At 47.3% G+C, this 15,421-nt stretch overlaps 1 protein-coding gene across 20 annotated transcripts in view; it reads right to left on the reverse strand.

Moving 5' to 3' along the window:
• Ralgps1 (Ral GEF with PH domain and SH3 binding motif 1) overlaps positions 1-15,421 on the reverse strand; it is a 236,631-nt gene that overhangs the window by 124,674 nt on the left and 96,536 nt on the right. For all 20 annotated transcript variants that reach the window (XR_005502087.2, XR_005502084.2, XR_005502083.2 and 17 more), the window contains 1 exon segment: positions 3,066-3,192. Coding sequence is in view for 16 of the 20 variants with exons in the window: in NM_001427068.1 (NP_001413997.1) it covers positions 3,066-3,192 (127 nt within the window). In the remaining 4 variants the exon portion in view is untranslated.

Below are 15,421 nucleotides of genomic sequence, written 5' to 3' on the forward strand. Positions count from 1 at the left end.
CCAAAGCAGGCGATCAGAGAGCTCAGGGAGCCTCCAGGAAGCACCTGCTAGAGAAAGGCGATCCAGGGCAAGGAGGGCTGCTTCTGTCCAGACATGCCAAGTGGCAAAGGTCCCAGAGGCCAGAGCAGACCCGCTGATGGCCTAGGAAACCCCAAGACGACACTGCTTCACAGTCTAGGAACAGCCACAATCCAGAGACTCAACAGGTACCTTATTAAGGGTCAGGCAGGGAAATGATTGCCTGGATTACAGAGATGGGAAGGGCAGTGTCAACATTTTAGAGCTATGGCCTGTCCATGTTCATCAGCCTTGGCTCTGACACTTCCCACTTACATGACCACTGCGACCTCGGAGCCTTAGTTATTGAGATCACACAGACAGCACAGCTAAAGGGTCAGCAAAGGGCATGGAAGGTAAGGGACACACAACAGACCTCACAATCATTCCTAGGGAAAAATGACCCTTGGGAGATGGAGGTAAGAAGATGGAGGCAGGCAGCATGTTCATGACCATCCTTGACCACATAGTGACTTCAAGGCCAACCTAGAATACATGAAACCATGTCTCAGAATAAACAGAGAGCTGGGGGACAAGAACAGAATTCTTTCTGACATCAGAGCACCCTCTCTGCCTGCCTGAGCACATGGCAGCCGTGGTCCCTCCCCTCCCCTCTCCAGCACCTCTGTACCATATGCCCTCTCCTAGATGACAGTCCTGTCTAGCTACAGGAGCTGTCCACAGGAGCATGTGCTCTCTTGGGACAGCCACCAAACACACATACACCACAGCTCACAGCAAGCCAGAAGAAGAGAATGGGGAAGGAGATGATTACACTGGGGAGAGAAAGAGAACGAGAAAGGGGAGAAGTAACAGCAAGACATCTCACATTGGGTAAAGCCAAGAAAGCAACTTAAAATTCTAAATTCAAACCCTGGTCAAAGAGTTATGAGCTATACATTCATATATAAGTGTATATTTATATATATGTCCTTATATACATTCATGTATTCTTACACCATCAAATTAGAATGTCACCGGTTATAGATAGATTAGATATCTATATATCACCAAGAATAATACTGCCAATTAACGTTACAAGTGTTTTATCATAAATTTCAAAGGAGTTAAAATGTGGAAAAAAACATACCCTATATTAATAAAGTACAGTAAATTCAAAAGCAGAAAGATGTGACTGATTTTGAAAATCTAAAATCTAAACTTTAATTATTTGGGAAGTTCAACAGACAAACTAACAGGGCATGCAAGGAGGGGAGGGGAGGGGACAACGATATAAACTAACGAGGACCATGAAAGCAAATACACCTATAATCCCAGCATTAGGAAGACAGAGGCAGGTAGATCTGCATGAGTTTGAGGCCAGCCAGGTCTACAGAGTGAGACTTTGTTTTTTAAAAAAAAACAAAAAAACCACCATATATACAGAGAATTTGATATTTATAAGAGAAAACTGCATAACACAGTAACACAATATGGTCCAAAATTTAAATAAGGAAAAACTCTCCATGCTAATAATTTTGAAAGGTTGGGGCTGGAGAGATGGATCAGTGGCTCTTCCAGAGGTCCTGAGTTCAATTCCCAGGACCCACATTGTGGCTCACAACCATCTGTAACGGGATTTGATTCCCTCCTCAGGGTGTGTGTGTGTGTGTGTGTGTGTGTGTGTGTGTGTGTGTGTGTGTGTGTGTGTATGTGTGTGTGTGGGGGGGGGTAACTCGTATACATAAAATAAATAAATTAAAAATAATAATTTTTAAAGATTGGTCAAATAGACATTTTCCTATCTAGGAATAAAGAATCCATGTACAGAATGCTTACAGAGGATGCTTCAGAAGCTGCTGAAGGACAGGGTAAAGAACAGTACGAGTCTCACAAGTCTCTTCTAGAAAAGCCTTTCCTCTCCTGGTTATAAAAACTGTTTCAGATCAGAACAAGATTGATTTTCTCCTGAAGACAAAACTACATACAGCATTTTTCATGTATCAAAACTGGCAAGATAAAAGGAAAGAAAAATAGATTTGAAATGAAAATGCCTGCTGGGTAGTGTTGGCACATGCCTTTATCCCAGCACTTGGGAGGCAGAGGTATCTCTGAGTTTGATCTAAATGAATCTCTGAGTTCAAGGCCAACCTGGTCTACAGAGTGAGTTCTAGAACAGCCAGAGCTACACAGAGAAACCTTGTCTTGAAAATGAGAAAGAACAAGAAGAACGGAAGCAGCAGCAGCATGATCTCACCTTGTTTCACAACAGCAACAACTTTTAAGGTGTACTCCGAACACATATGCTCACCTACCTCCAAGGAGCCATGACAAAGCCATAGCCATACGCACTCCCACAAGGTCTTACAGCACAAGGCCGTTCACCACAGAGAGGAAAGGGGTGTAAAGAGCAACAGAGAAGAGGAGGACTGAGCCTGAGAAATCCAACTGATGGAATGGAGCCACAGTGCAGAGAGACAACAGGAGATGTCTGATGTGAGTAAACATCACTGCCAGGGCAGTGAGTGAGTGAGTGAGTGAGTGAGATACAAAGCTTTTAATGGATAACTAAAGAAACTTTTTCCTTCTCTGAACTCCTATAATGAACACAGTTATAATTTGAAATTTTAGCAGTTGTTACTAGAATTTCTTTTGCTGAATTTTATGAGACATACAAATAATGACCAGAACACTCAAACAGAGGACTTATGCCTAGGTCCCCCAGTTTTGAAGGATCTGAATGAACCAGCAAGACATCATGACCTGCCAACATCGTGGCCCATCTGGGCTGCAGCCTGGAAGCCCGGGGCCCTCACAGCAGGGGAGCCCCAGCCCTCAGAGTCCAGGAACATAAGACAAGAGTTGCCTTGTTTCCACCTCACTAGTGTTCCCTATCCTGGGAGGCATCAACAGCGTGCCCCCACCAAGGAGCCAAGCAAATCATCCCTTTACCCATGATCCCTGCCGCTTTGGGGACATCTCAACTAGAAACTGTAAAAACATCTTATTTGGCCCCAAGCATGTTGCCTGGAAAGTTAGTAACAAAATAAGCCAACTGAGATTCATACCTAGATAAGGAATGCTGGGCACCATCTTCAGACTTCGGATGTAGTCCCGAGTTCGCTTGTAGTTGTCTTCTTTTGACATCAGGTAGTCCAGTTTCTCGAAAGTGGTCTTGTCTTTGCGATTTAAAAGCTGGAATGAAAAGAAATTATCTCAGAGAAGAAAAAATAAATCTGAAAAGCTGATAGGACAGGGGCTGTGACAAATGGCAAAAGGAAACACCTGAATGTGTGTCCACAACATATCAAACCCTGGATAGAAGTAAAGGTGCTAAAAGGCAGGACGATGACTCCACAGTGTCAGTCTCATAGGAGTCAGCATCGGAGCCACCGTCCACTGGCCTCGGGATGATCACCAACTCCTGCAGTATACATCCAACACTGATCTCTGCAGGGATAAATACTCCACAACAGCACAGGGCTCAGAGAATGCAGCAAATTACTCGCGGTCCCCAGGAGAGTCAGTCCAAAGCTCTAGCCAGTCTCTTCCCCCAAACACATCATGCTGAAAGATGCCATCAACTGCCACATGACTCAAGCCATGTGCCATGAGGAATTGACAGTGCTGCAACTCAGGGCTCTCTTCCAGAACCCCCTACACACACACACACATCCTGTGTCCTATTTCACTGAGCATGGTGTTCACAAAAGAACATTCTTTTCTTTAAGTGGCCATTACAGAGCCAACAGTTAAGAGACTCAATGTGAGCAAGCCTATGGGAAAGGAGACACAGGCTCTGTGATGACTGAGTGCTTGGTATGGGAAGCCACTGCCTTGGGAGAGAGAGGATGGCTCAGTGTATACACACTGAACCTTCCAGAAAGGGCAGAGACCTTAACTCCTGGAGTCTAAACTTGACACTGAGGACTTACAGTCATGTGCCAAGTCAAAGTCTAGTGCCAGGAAATGCCAAGATGCATCTTCAAATGCAATGGCTTTGAGTAAAGGAGTTTAGAAGCAGCAGCTAAGCTTGAAAAGAGGGGTTGGGGTAGGACCACCAGAGTGTGTAGTTTGGGTATAACATGAGACTAAGTGAGGAGGAGTTCTCCCAATTCTGGTTCCTGAAACTGAGGGTCAATGGCTAATGGCTAAGGTCAGGAATGCAGATGAAGGAGACCTTAGACCTGGGATGTCCTTGGCCAAACTTAGTCTTGAGATCCCAATGGTCTATGTAAGGATATCAGCCCTCACAGCTGCCACGCCCACCAGACTGAAGCTGGCCACTGTCCAACACTCCACACAGCAGAGAAAAGTGGAACAGGTGCTGTCAGCACCAGGAAAGCAGAGACAGCAGTCAGCTCCTGGGACCTCAGCCTGCAGGAAACACCCTTGGGTGCAAGTGCCTGCTGCCTGAGAGAGCCCCAGCCTGCTTTGGGCTCTGTCAGATTCCTCCATCTTCAGTCTCTGGAGCCAACAATGATTTAGCCATGGGAGAGCCCACTGAGTCTGTGTGGTGACAGCCCAGGTACAGCGCAGGAGAGGCAGATATATTTTAGGGGAAGCCTCCAGGGCTGAAGCAACTAGAGACTGAGGAACAGCTTTCATTTTTTTTCATGGAGATGTTCCTGACACACAAGGGCAGGGACATTATACAGATGCTAGGCACAACTCTGCTTAACTGGCTTGTTTCAAACTATTCTTCATGGTAACAAGTGGGTAGGAAATGATGCTATCCTCTACTGTGTGGAAAACACTGCTGTATACAACTCAGATGACCTCTGTGAACCCAAAAGCAAAAAGAAGTCGGGACTACCGCCTGTACTTCAGGGTCACCATCACCAGGACTGAGTAGTCCTGGGACCCATGGTTCAGTGGAGAGCTGGACAGACACACATTTTAGCAGCACAGCAGGTGAGTGAGGAGAAGGTGAGAGAGCACCTGTCAAGCAGACACATCCCATCACGAAGAGCTGTACTCAGGGGCTGGAGAGATGCTCATAGGAACACTTGCCGAGGAGCCAGATTTGAGTCCCAGCACCCACATGGCAACTCGTGACCATTTGTAACTCCAGCCACAGGGGATCCAATGCCCTCTTCTGGCCTCTCAGGGCACCAAGCATGCAATTGGTGTTCAGACATACACCATACACATAAATTATCCATACACATAAATTAAATAATGCCTTTAATGTTTAAAAACACCAGCTCCATACCTCCCACCTGCCCTAAACCTCAGTGGCTAGTCCCATCGAGGCCCTGCCAAACATCCATGACCACCCTGTAATAGTGGCCACAGGTCCCAGACCTTACATGGCTATTGGTTTCTTCTCCCTCCAAAGCATGACAAAAAAACTCCTTCTCTCCTTGCCTTTTCCTTCTGGGACTAGGAAGTCCCGCCTGTACCTTCTGCCCAGTTCACTTTACTGATATTTCAAGAACCAATTGGGGAACAGAGGCTTAGCATTAAAATTACCCCTTTTGCACCACCACACCTGTTGTTTTTTTTTTAAACTGATGCATACGAACTAGAACCCCACTGACTTTTTCCAATCATCTGCATTCATCCAGTTGTCACACAAATTCTGCTGCCTTCACTCAAACTGAGGCTCAGCCATTCTGATCCCCACACTGCTAGCGTTCTGGTCCCAGCTGGGCCACTGCCTGTGCTCCCCAGCATGTTCAGTCCACCTACCAGGAACCCAACCCTGTATGAGCAGCACCCCAGATGACTCTGTGCTCAGACTGTAGGTCTATCACCTCTGTCCTCCCTGAGTGTGTGTGTGTGTGTGTGTGTGTGTGTATGCGAGCACCACACACACACACGCACACACACACACACACACACACACACACACACTTAAGAAGGGCTGGATTTTGTGACCTTCCTAAATAGCTCCATTCTATACCTACAAAGAAAATCAGGTCATGATTGTATTTCTGAAGAATAATTGCTTTTAACATAAAGAAACTTAGCAGATTTTCCCATGTGTTTGACAACTGACTGAAAATTCCCTTTACTAAACTGAAGGGATGAACCAGATAAAAGAGGACACTAGACACAAGAGATGGGCATGTGTTCCTACTCAGGAACAGTAAGGAAGTCTGGGATACTCGATGACATGCAGGTCTTAAGAACAGCTGGTCCACGTGGACAGCTGAGAAGACCACCTGCCTGGTAGCACACCTGTGGCACGAGGGATAGTTTATGGAATAAAAATATACAACTTTAAGATGATATGTAAGTCTGGAGAATAGGTGGCTAGTATTGGAAGGGAAACTTTACACTATCTATCTGCTGTGTCTACAACATGAGCTTCTGGGACTGAGCTCAGATCCCAGGCCCAGGTAAAAGGGCCTTTACCTGCTGAGCTGATTCACTGCCCTGGAACTTTTCTAAAGAGAGAACTGGAATGACAGGTAAACTACTCAAGGAAGCACACGATACTCCTGTTTCACCTTCGGACTGTACAGTGAAGCCTGCTCTCACACTGTTAGCACTAGGACCCTGAATACTCATTTAACAAAGATGGCTAAACTATTGTGATGGAGAAATGTGGAGGCTGGACCTAGAAAGCTAAGCTACTATGTCTAACCATTACTGAAGTTGGTGGATCAAGAAACTAGTAAATGCTTGGGTGGAACTATGTAGCACAGACTCTAAGAAGAAACCACCAGCCTGGAACGCTTACCTCTGAAGAGGGAGAGAGTGGGAAGGGCAGGGAGTGGAGAAGCAGGGAGGATTAGGGGTGTCAATGAGCCTTTCAGTACTTGGCAATCTTTTTAAACTGATGTGCATGTATTAAGCAGATAAAATTCTTTTTAGATTTAGGTCTTTTAAATTATGGTTTGCTTGTTCAGAAAATAGCAGCACTTTCACATTTTAAACTTTTACTACAGGTAGAGTCAGCAACTCTGACCCTCACATGAACTGAGAGAGGGTCTCTTAGATTTCAGCCATTTATATGAAGCCTCAGGAAAGTGCCATCAGAACTACGTGTAAGAAATTCCAGCCTTTGCTCAGCCAGAGTCAGACATACACTGCAGCTATTAGGATCAGGAAACAAGGCAAGGAAATGAGATTGTGAAAATCCTGACAGCCTGAGACAGCCGGGGGACTCTGGATCTCAGTACGGAATGAGTAAGGAATAATATGGAGCGTTTTAGAGTACTTTTTCATCTCTTTGGCTATATAATAACAGTCAAGAAAAAAAGCTGTATCCCACCTCTAGTGGCAGATACCAGCTACACTGGAGGACACTGTATACAGCACTCAGAAAAACTGTGACTTTGAAACATAGTCAAGTCAAGAAGTATTGGGGCACTGCCATTCCAACTTACTGCAAGGCTGCATTTGTGTGCTTTGTGTCTCACTTGGCAAACGAAGCCTGTGAGGACATAGTGGTACTGGCCTAGCTTGCTCTCCTTCCCATTCCCGCCGCACAGAAGGACTGCAGCAGGAAGTCAGTCACAGGACAGAGCAACAGATCAGACGAAGCATCGTGATGACTGGAAACCAGGTGTGTTAGACACTTCTGAGTCTCAGTAATCCTTAGACGATAAAGGGAAGAAAGGCCAAGGCTATGGATTTTTGACAAGATATACTTGAGCTCACAGTAGGCTGAACCATTATTAGCAGAAAACCATACTGAAAGGAAAATCTATGCTAATGAAAATCACCTAAAATTAAACAAGGACGCCCAAAATAAATGAACTGAGCATTCCAAACAAGAGGCTAGAAAAGTGGGGAGGTAGGAACTCCTTAATATGAAAACTGAGAAACTGGTGAGTTAAAAACAAAAGAAAGCTGACCACCACACTTCCAGCAGGGACCAGACCTGCTGAAATGAATGAGTCTGAGCCATTTTATAAAATGTCAACAAAACAGAGTCAAAACAGAAACCTTTACTGCAAAGGCAGGAAGCAGTTATATACTATCAGCACCAGACAAGTCCAGACCACATTCTCAACATGAACTCCAATTACAAGGTAAAAACGGTGTCCTTCATTGTTCATTTCACAGTGCTGGGTGACCCTTCCAAAGGGCTACTAAGATTGAGAAGCACAAAGGACTGCATGAGGATCCAGGCCGGAGAGACGCCCTGGCCCGGGGCTGCTCTCTTCACGCTCCCAAGGGCCACAGTGTGCACCTGCTATTTGACACCCATGAGCTCCTCCCTGGTCTGGTAAAGTAGCTCAAATGTGGAGGTTATCTCCATGAAGAACAAAAGAAAAGTCCCTCCAATTCCGACTTACAAGGACAGTGAATTGTGTTCCTTTGCCTTAAGGGGAAAAAATAACATTTCCTCATACATGGGTCTATTTTCAACAAAGAGCCTGTTGCTCCAGATATAGTATTTAAAAACTGGCTCCAAATCCTACTTCAATTCCAGCGTCTGCCGTGGCTGGCTGGAAAGAATGCTCAGTGCTGGTGGGTGCAGGAGTACAGTGTGGAATCTGCAAGGAACTAAACTGGGTTGTTGTTTTTTTAAGTATTTTTTATTAACCTCTAGCTATTTAGTGTCTGATTCTGAAAGACAAAAAGGCTGCCAAGGTCCATCCCAGTGCTACACATTGACCGCAATGGACAGCATTCATGGAAAAGCTGGTACTTTGAATTTTAGAGGTATTTGGCAGTTTGCCTTTGTCTAAGGCTATTTTAAATCCGTACAGATTGAAATTAGCTTATAGAAAATAGTCATAAAAACAAATTTCTGCCCATAAGCAAAAGTCTTGTCTCATGGATACCACTGACAATCCCCTTGGGAATCCTGACTAATTTGATATCCATGTTATCAGTCTGCATTAGAGATGACTGGGGCATCTCCAGCTGGGGGCTGTGACAGTGCGGGAGTCACTTACTACATCTTACTGTTAGCTAATCTCTGGCAAGTACTCATCCTGTATTTTAAGAACCAGAATTGTATCTTGTAAAATACTGCTTTAACAGCCACATGGACACGCAAACTCACCACAGCACATGTGCACACACATTTCACTTCCACTTCCATGGGACCATTTTCCTCACATATTTCTTATTATTTGTTTTATTCTACTCATGGCAATCTCAGTAGACAGACCTCAAAGAACTCCAGTTTGCTGTACAACTGGAAGGCAAAGATCTATTTGCTAACACACACACTGGCCAAGGCTCACCTGGGGTACAGAGTGGTATGCGAGCGGGCACTCTAACCATGTTCAGCTGTGCTGAGCACTGAGAAGGCCCCAAATGCAAGGAAGCCACAGAACACTTCATGACGGCTCAGAAGGAAGTGAACAAAGCCATTTTGAGGTGGGGGACGTTTAGCATAGAGGGGTCCAGAGAGGCACCAGAGGCCACAGAAGTCAGGAAAAATGGCCTGGAGGTAGGGGTACTGAGGGATGTTTGAAGGAACAATTTGGCTAAAATACAGCAAGTATTACTTTGGATAAGAATGAAAAGGTAGGGGCTGGTGAGATGGCTCAGTGGTTTAGAGCACCGACTGCTCTTCCAGAGGTCCTGAGTTCAAATCCCAGCAACCACATGGTGGCTCACAACCATCTGTAATGGGATCTGATGCCCTCTTCTGGTGTGTCTGAAGACAGCTACAGTGTACATATATATAATAAATAAATCTTTTAAAAAAAGAATGAAAAGGTAGGAGAGGGAGGGAAACTTGCCTTTTGACAAAGTCTGGTCACATGACCACCATTTTGCCAGCTTATTCTATTTTCTCAGCTACTTCAGCTCAACCTGCAAACAGGATTCTGACCACAAGCCAAGGAGCATGAACACTGAATAGTAATCAAAAGTGGGAGAGTGAGCTGACGGTGGCTGTGTTAACAGACCCTCCTCTGGCCAGCTCTCCTTTGTGGAATACGTGACTTGGAGCTCTGAATGGCCATGTAGCTGGGAAGGAGATGATGAGCTGGCAAAGGCTGGTTTACATCAGATACGTACGAAGTACGTAAACTGGTGTTTGCTCTCACTGTAAAAGAGCCTCTGTAAGGCTCTTGGTGCTCAGTAAAACACTCACTGCCTGTGAGTGTGGCACCCCAGGTGTACCACCCATGAGCACATACCAACCCTCTAATTCAAGCTCAGAATCTTTCCTTTATTCAAAAGCATCACTGAAGTAGAGGGTTGGGTGTGTAAATGGTGAGATTGGCTGGTGATCTTTACCATAATGCTGTATGAGAGCATTAACATGCATTGGAGCTGCTTTGCAAGAGCAGTGGAATGTGAGGCCTCTGACCAAGAAAGGTCAGGTAGGGGCAGGGCAGGACAAACAAAACAGAGCAAAGCTCTCTTTAACCAGGTGTCCAAACCCCAGCACTGTGTATACAGGGAGATCGCTCCAGCATGGTATGAGAACGAACTGGTAAGACCAGAAGCAAAGAGATTGATGGAAGTCAACGATCATCCAGGTCATACATACAGGGTCTGCTTGCAGGGATGGCAGCTTCTGCAACCCATTTAAGAACAGCCAAGGAGAGCTGAAAATGAATCTCTATGCTGGGCACAGTGCTAAACACTTTTTACTTATCTACTCTAATCCTCGCCCTCAGATGGATGCTGAGTGCAGCTCCTTCTTACTCTCCAGGCCTCTCATTTCTTCCCTGTAGCCTTAGCCTCTTATGCCTGTAAAACTGCATGCACTCAGACCCCTGCATGCACTCAGACCCCTGCATGCACTCAGACCCCTGCATGCACTCAGACCCCTGCATGCACTCAGACTCCCTGCATGCACTCAGACTCCCTGCATGCACTCAGACCCCTGCATGCATTCAGACCCCCTGCATGCACTCAGACCCCTGCATGCACTCAGACCCCTGCATGCACTCAGACCCCTGCATGCACTCAGACCCCTGCATGCACTCAGACCCCTGCATGCACTCAGACCCCTGCATGCATAGCCACACATGGCTGGATAAGGATTATCATAGTTGTCTTCCCTCCCTTTGGATCCTCCTGACTGCAGTCGCTCTTGAGGTACCATGACAACAGATAGCTGTACACAGCATGGGCCTGAAACTGGGCCTCTCCTCTCCAAGTCTGGGCCCCAGCTCCAAAGGCCTAGTCACACTGGATCATCCTAACAGCTCGAGGCCCAGACTCTGGGACACAGCTCACATTTTATTTTTAGCCCATGGTAGCTTCTCTTTCTTGGCTGGCAGAGTGGCTCTGCTTGCTGTGTTAACGTGGCTATATTTATGTGTTCACATGGTGCAGCAGGAGACAGGGAAGGCAGGCCTTATTCGTCATCATCTCTGCCTGCCATTTGTCCAAAGGTCCAAAACAGTTTGTGAAGATAGTGTCCTGGCTCTCTGGCTCTCTCCTGGAGTCACTGTCAAGATTTCAGACATGCAGCATATGTGAGGTTAAAGGAACACACAACTGGAGGGCTGGAACTGGGTAGAACAGGGGTTGTGGGGCTCAAGAGAAAGGTCTGGCCCTGTAGAACTAAGAGACAGTTGAAGCCCTCCAAGCTGGTATGGAAGCTCACCAAGGAAAGAAACATCAAGGTCAGAACCTTAGAGAACCTCCATATCTAGTCACAAAAGAAGTCAGCTGTCAGGAGGGAGGAGGAAGAGCTAGCCCTGGGAAAAAAGGCTTCCAGGAGGTAGAGGACGGGGCAGTGCCCAATGTTATAGCACTGCAGGCACAAGAAGGTGAAATGCCAGCTTCCCCATCAGTGTGGAACTTTTGAGGACAGTTCCAGGCTGGCTCCTGCTCAATGACAGGAGCAGTGGCCAGGGGCTTCTACCATTGCCTTCCTTGGCCTTCCATCTCCCCATCTGCCTCATCTGGCTCAACTTCCACCCAGACCAAGGCTCAGAGCCATCTGAGACCGGCAGCCCAGGCTTCCTGCAGCCTCCTCTGTCATGCCACAGGAGAGGTGCCAATGGCCCTTCTGAAGACACAGGGAGCAGCAGTGCTTCCTGGACAAATGGGTCTCAGACCCAAAGCACGAGAATGCCACACATCTGGTGGCCTCGGTGTCTTTCTCATGCTGAATTCTGGAGACTGAGAACGCTGATCTTGTATGGTGCCCTTCCAGGTCACAGCCTGCAGAGCAGGCCACTGCCCATCAGCAGTGACCGCCATGCCAAGGACTTCAGTTCTCACTTTGCTGCTGCATGTGAGTCAAACCCTGGACCAGTTCGGTAGGAGAGAGGGTTACTCTGGGCAAATGCACAGACAAACAGACCATGCATGTGGCACATGGAAGCAATAGGTGACTGCTCTACACTTCACAAATTCCATGGCCCAGATCTCTCAGGAATGAGCTAGCCTCTTCCAGGATTGTTCAGGTCACAAAGAGATCTTGGCAGGTAACCAGCTGCTAGGGTTCAAACCAAGGGGTTCCCCTTTCCTCCCTTTTCTTCCTCCCTCAACAATCTAGCCACAGGGACTCCTAGAGGCCTTTCCTCAGAAAACTTTGCATCACTCTGTTCTCTGATCCCCCCCGCTCTACCCACTTAGCTCCTGGACTCTGCCCTCACCCACTCACTGGTCCCCTGGTTTCTAGTCTTGGTCTCCGTTTCTCCTAATTTGTTCTCTATACATTAGTGTAGGGACTAAAGACACAAAAAAAACAATACAAAACGAGATTATGTCCATCTCCTGTTCAAAGCCCTTCTGTTCAATTAGAAAGGTACCCTCTGTCCCAGGCTGAGCCCAGCCACACTGATCTATGGGTCCCTTAGTGACCAAAGCTCTTCTCCCTACACATGTCGGTACCAGCTATCCCCACCCCTCACCCTCTGTAGTTGTCCATGCTCTTGTCATCCAAGTCTTGGCATAAAGGCCACACTGTGGGAGTGCTCCCCTGAGCTCTGCCCTCCTCCATCCACACCCGCTACAGTCACCCGTCACTCTGCTCCTTGCTCATTATTTATACATTCAACCAACATTCCTTGGTCACTGTGCCAGCCAGGGAAGCACATGCTAACTTCCAAGAACAGCAGTATGCATCTTTCCCAGATTATAGGAAAGCTGCGTGCACAACGCCTGAGCCCTGGGACCTGGCAAGGAACACACATTCAATAGGTATCTGATCTGTAGAATGAATGAGAGCCGCAAGGGGGTGTATGCTCAGGAAACCAGGATTGGCTGGTCTAGTTTCTTGCTTAGGCTTCATGGCTTTGAGGAGGCAGTCTTCCAAAGCAGCCCCACCTCTGGAATAAATAAGTCAGTGCTTGTCTTTTTCCAGGCTGACCATGACTCCATGTTATGGATCCAGTCACCATGTATTCAGATCCTACTGTGTGCAGGTCTGTGCTCAGCTTCAGTCAGTTCTGGCCAGGGGCAGGCTCACTGGCTACCCTGACCTAGCTAGTGTCTGACTTAACCAGTACTAAAGATCACCCAGAGTTTAGTCAGACAACAGCCCCCCGCCCCCACCGTGCTTGGACACAACCACCTTCCTTATAGGTCTCCCAGATATCCAGAGTCTCAAAGCACACCAAAGGACAACACTCAGAGGCAAACATGCTCAGTGGCCCAGTCATGTGCAGTGGGCCAGCCACATTTCTCAGCCTCACTTTCTAAGGTGGGTATAACCCTATCTGCACTGGCCTTCCACCATCACAGGGGGTCCACATGATGGGCAGCCAGATTATAGTGTCCAACAGGACCAGGCTGTGTCCCACTCGTGCTGGTACCTACTTAGAGATCTTTGACTACATTACTCAGTTTCTTCTTTGGCAAATCAAGTACTATGAAAGCACCAGACACTTGAGCTGCTGCCTGTCCTGTGGGCCCATAAAGTCTCAGGGGTCCCAGCTCAAGGAATACAAGAAAGAAGAGCAATGTGTCTACAGCCATTCTCATCGCCAGACATTAATGGCAAAAGACATTAATGGCAAAAGAATACAATTAAGGACAACACGTAGTTCAGACTGTGTGTGCTGGGTGGTCCTAGAGATAGAAGAATGGAGGAGGAGGCAGACAGGGTGGCAGAGAACATGGCTGCTCTACCATAAGTAGTGACAGAGGGTCATCCTTTCCACAGGGCCTGGGGACAACAGCTGAGTGAGGAAGAGGATGGCTTTGGGACCCACTATTCACCAATGCTCTGTACCAAGGCTGATTTGAATTAACAAGGCAGCTGGGTGGCAGGGGAACAGATCTGAATCAAAGCTAGATAGTAGCTTTTCTAACAATGAACCACTCCCTCACCCAATGACTTGGAATCCTGAGGCTATAATCCACACAGCGTGCACAACCTCCTTCCCCTGACACTTGTCTTCCCTAGAATGTTGTGTCCTCCCACCCTCTGCCTTGGCAAGTGGCCTTCTGTAGCCAAGGAAGCAGCCCAGCTGGCAGCCCTTGGACATAGTAAGAAGGTTTTTTAAAAAAAGAAGGATGGGGTTGGGGATTTAGCTCAGTGGTAGAGCGCTTGCCTAGGAAGCGCAAGGCCCTGGGTTCGGTCCCCAGCTCCGAAAAAAAGAACCAAAAAAAAAAAAAAAAAAAAGAAAGATGACTACATCCCCCCAGGTCTCCTGATTATTGGTAAGATAGAACCACAGTTCCCTGCCGTCTGTCAGCCACATGCCCCAAAGTGGCAGAGACAGCAGTCCTGCGTGAAAGCTTGGTTCAGGCTCCTCTAGAACCTGTAGGAGTTCACTTTTATTACAACATAGACACAAACGGCACTGCAGGGCCAGCCCTGTGAGCTATAACTGACAAGCCACACAGTCCTAAAGCTACTCCAACCTGACACTATCTGCAGCCCCAGAGCAGCCAGAACCCTCTGGGTACACTGAAGCTTCACTGAGGGTCCTGCTTGTCCCTGAGTAGATCAACCTTCTGTGATGACCTGAATAGAGCCCAGCTGCTCCTGTCACTTTACTCTCTTGGCTCCCCCAGGAGGTCCCACACGTCACAGCACGGCCCACAGTAAGTCACAGCTTGGCCACGGTAAGGTCTATGCTCACACGAGGAGTTGAAGCTCAGCCCTCTGGGTGCCTGTATGATGCCCAGCAGCACCAAAACAGTGAGCATCTTGACCAAGGAAACGTTATTTTAAAAAGAATCTCCAAAAACTCTGAAAAAAGCCTCCCTGCTCAGGCGGCCTTGGAATCACAAGGCTGGCAGCAACTGCAGAGACAGTAGCTTCCACATTTGCTTTGACTCCAAAACCACCGCTCATCTGCGATTCGCCCAGAAACCCCAGATGCAAACAGGTTGCTCCAGGGGAGACCGGGTCAACTGCTTGGTACCCTCACTTCTCTCTTTCAGCTCTAGAGAGTCCCTTAGACAACTAAGGACCCCTAGGGCCCCACAAGGCACTGACAAAAACCCACTACGCCAAGTCAACTATCCAGAGCAGAGATGAGGAAGGAGGTCCAGCTCTGAATGGCGTATGAACCAAAACCAGCTTCTAGACTGCAGGCTGACACTTGTCACCTCAGTCTACCACAGCCCGGCACCTTGTACC

The sequence above is a fragment of the Rattus norvegicus genome, chromosome 3 (genome assembly GCF_036323735.1).
Source record: "Rattus norvegicus strain BN/NHsdMcwi chromosome 3, GRCr8, whole genome shotgun sequence".
NCBI classification, from domain to species: Eukaryota; Metazoa; Chordata; class Mammalia; order Rodentia; family Muridae; genus Rattus; species Rattus norvegicus.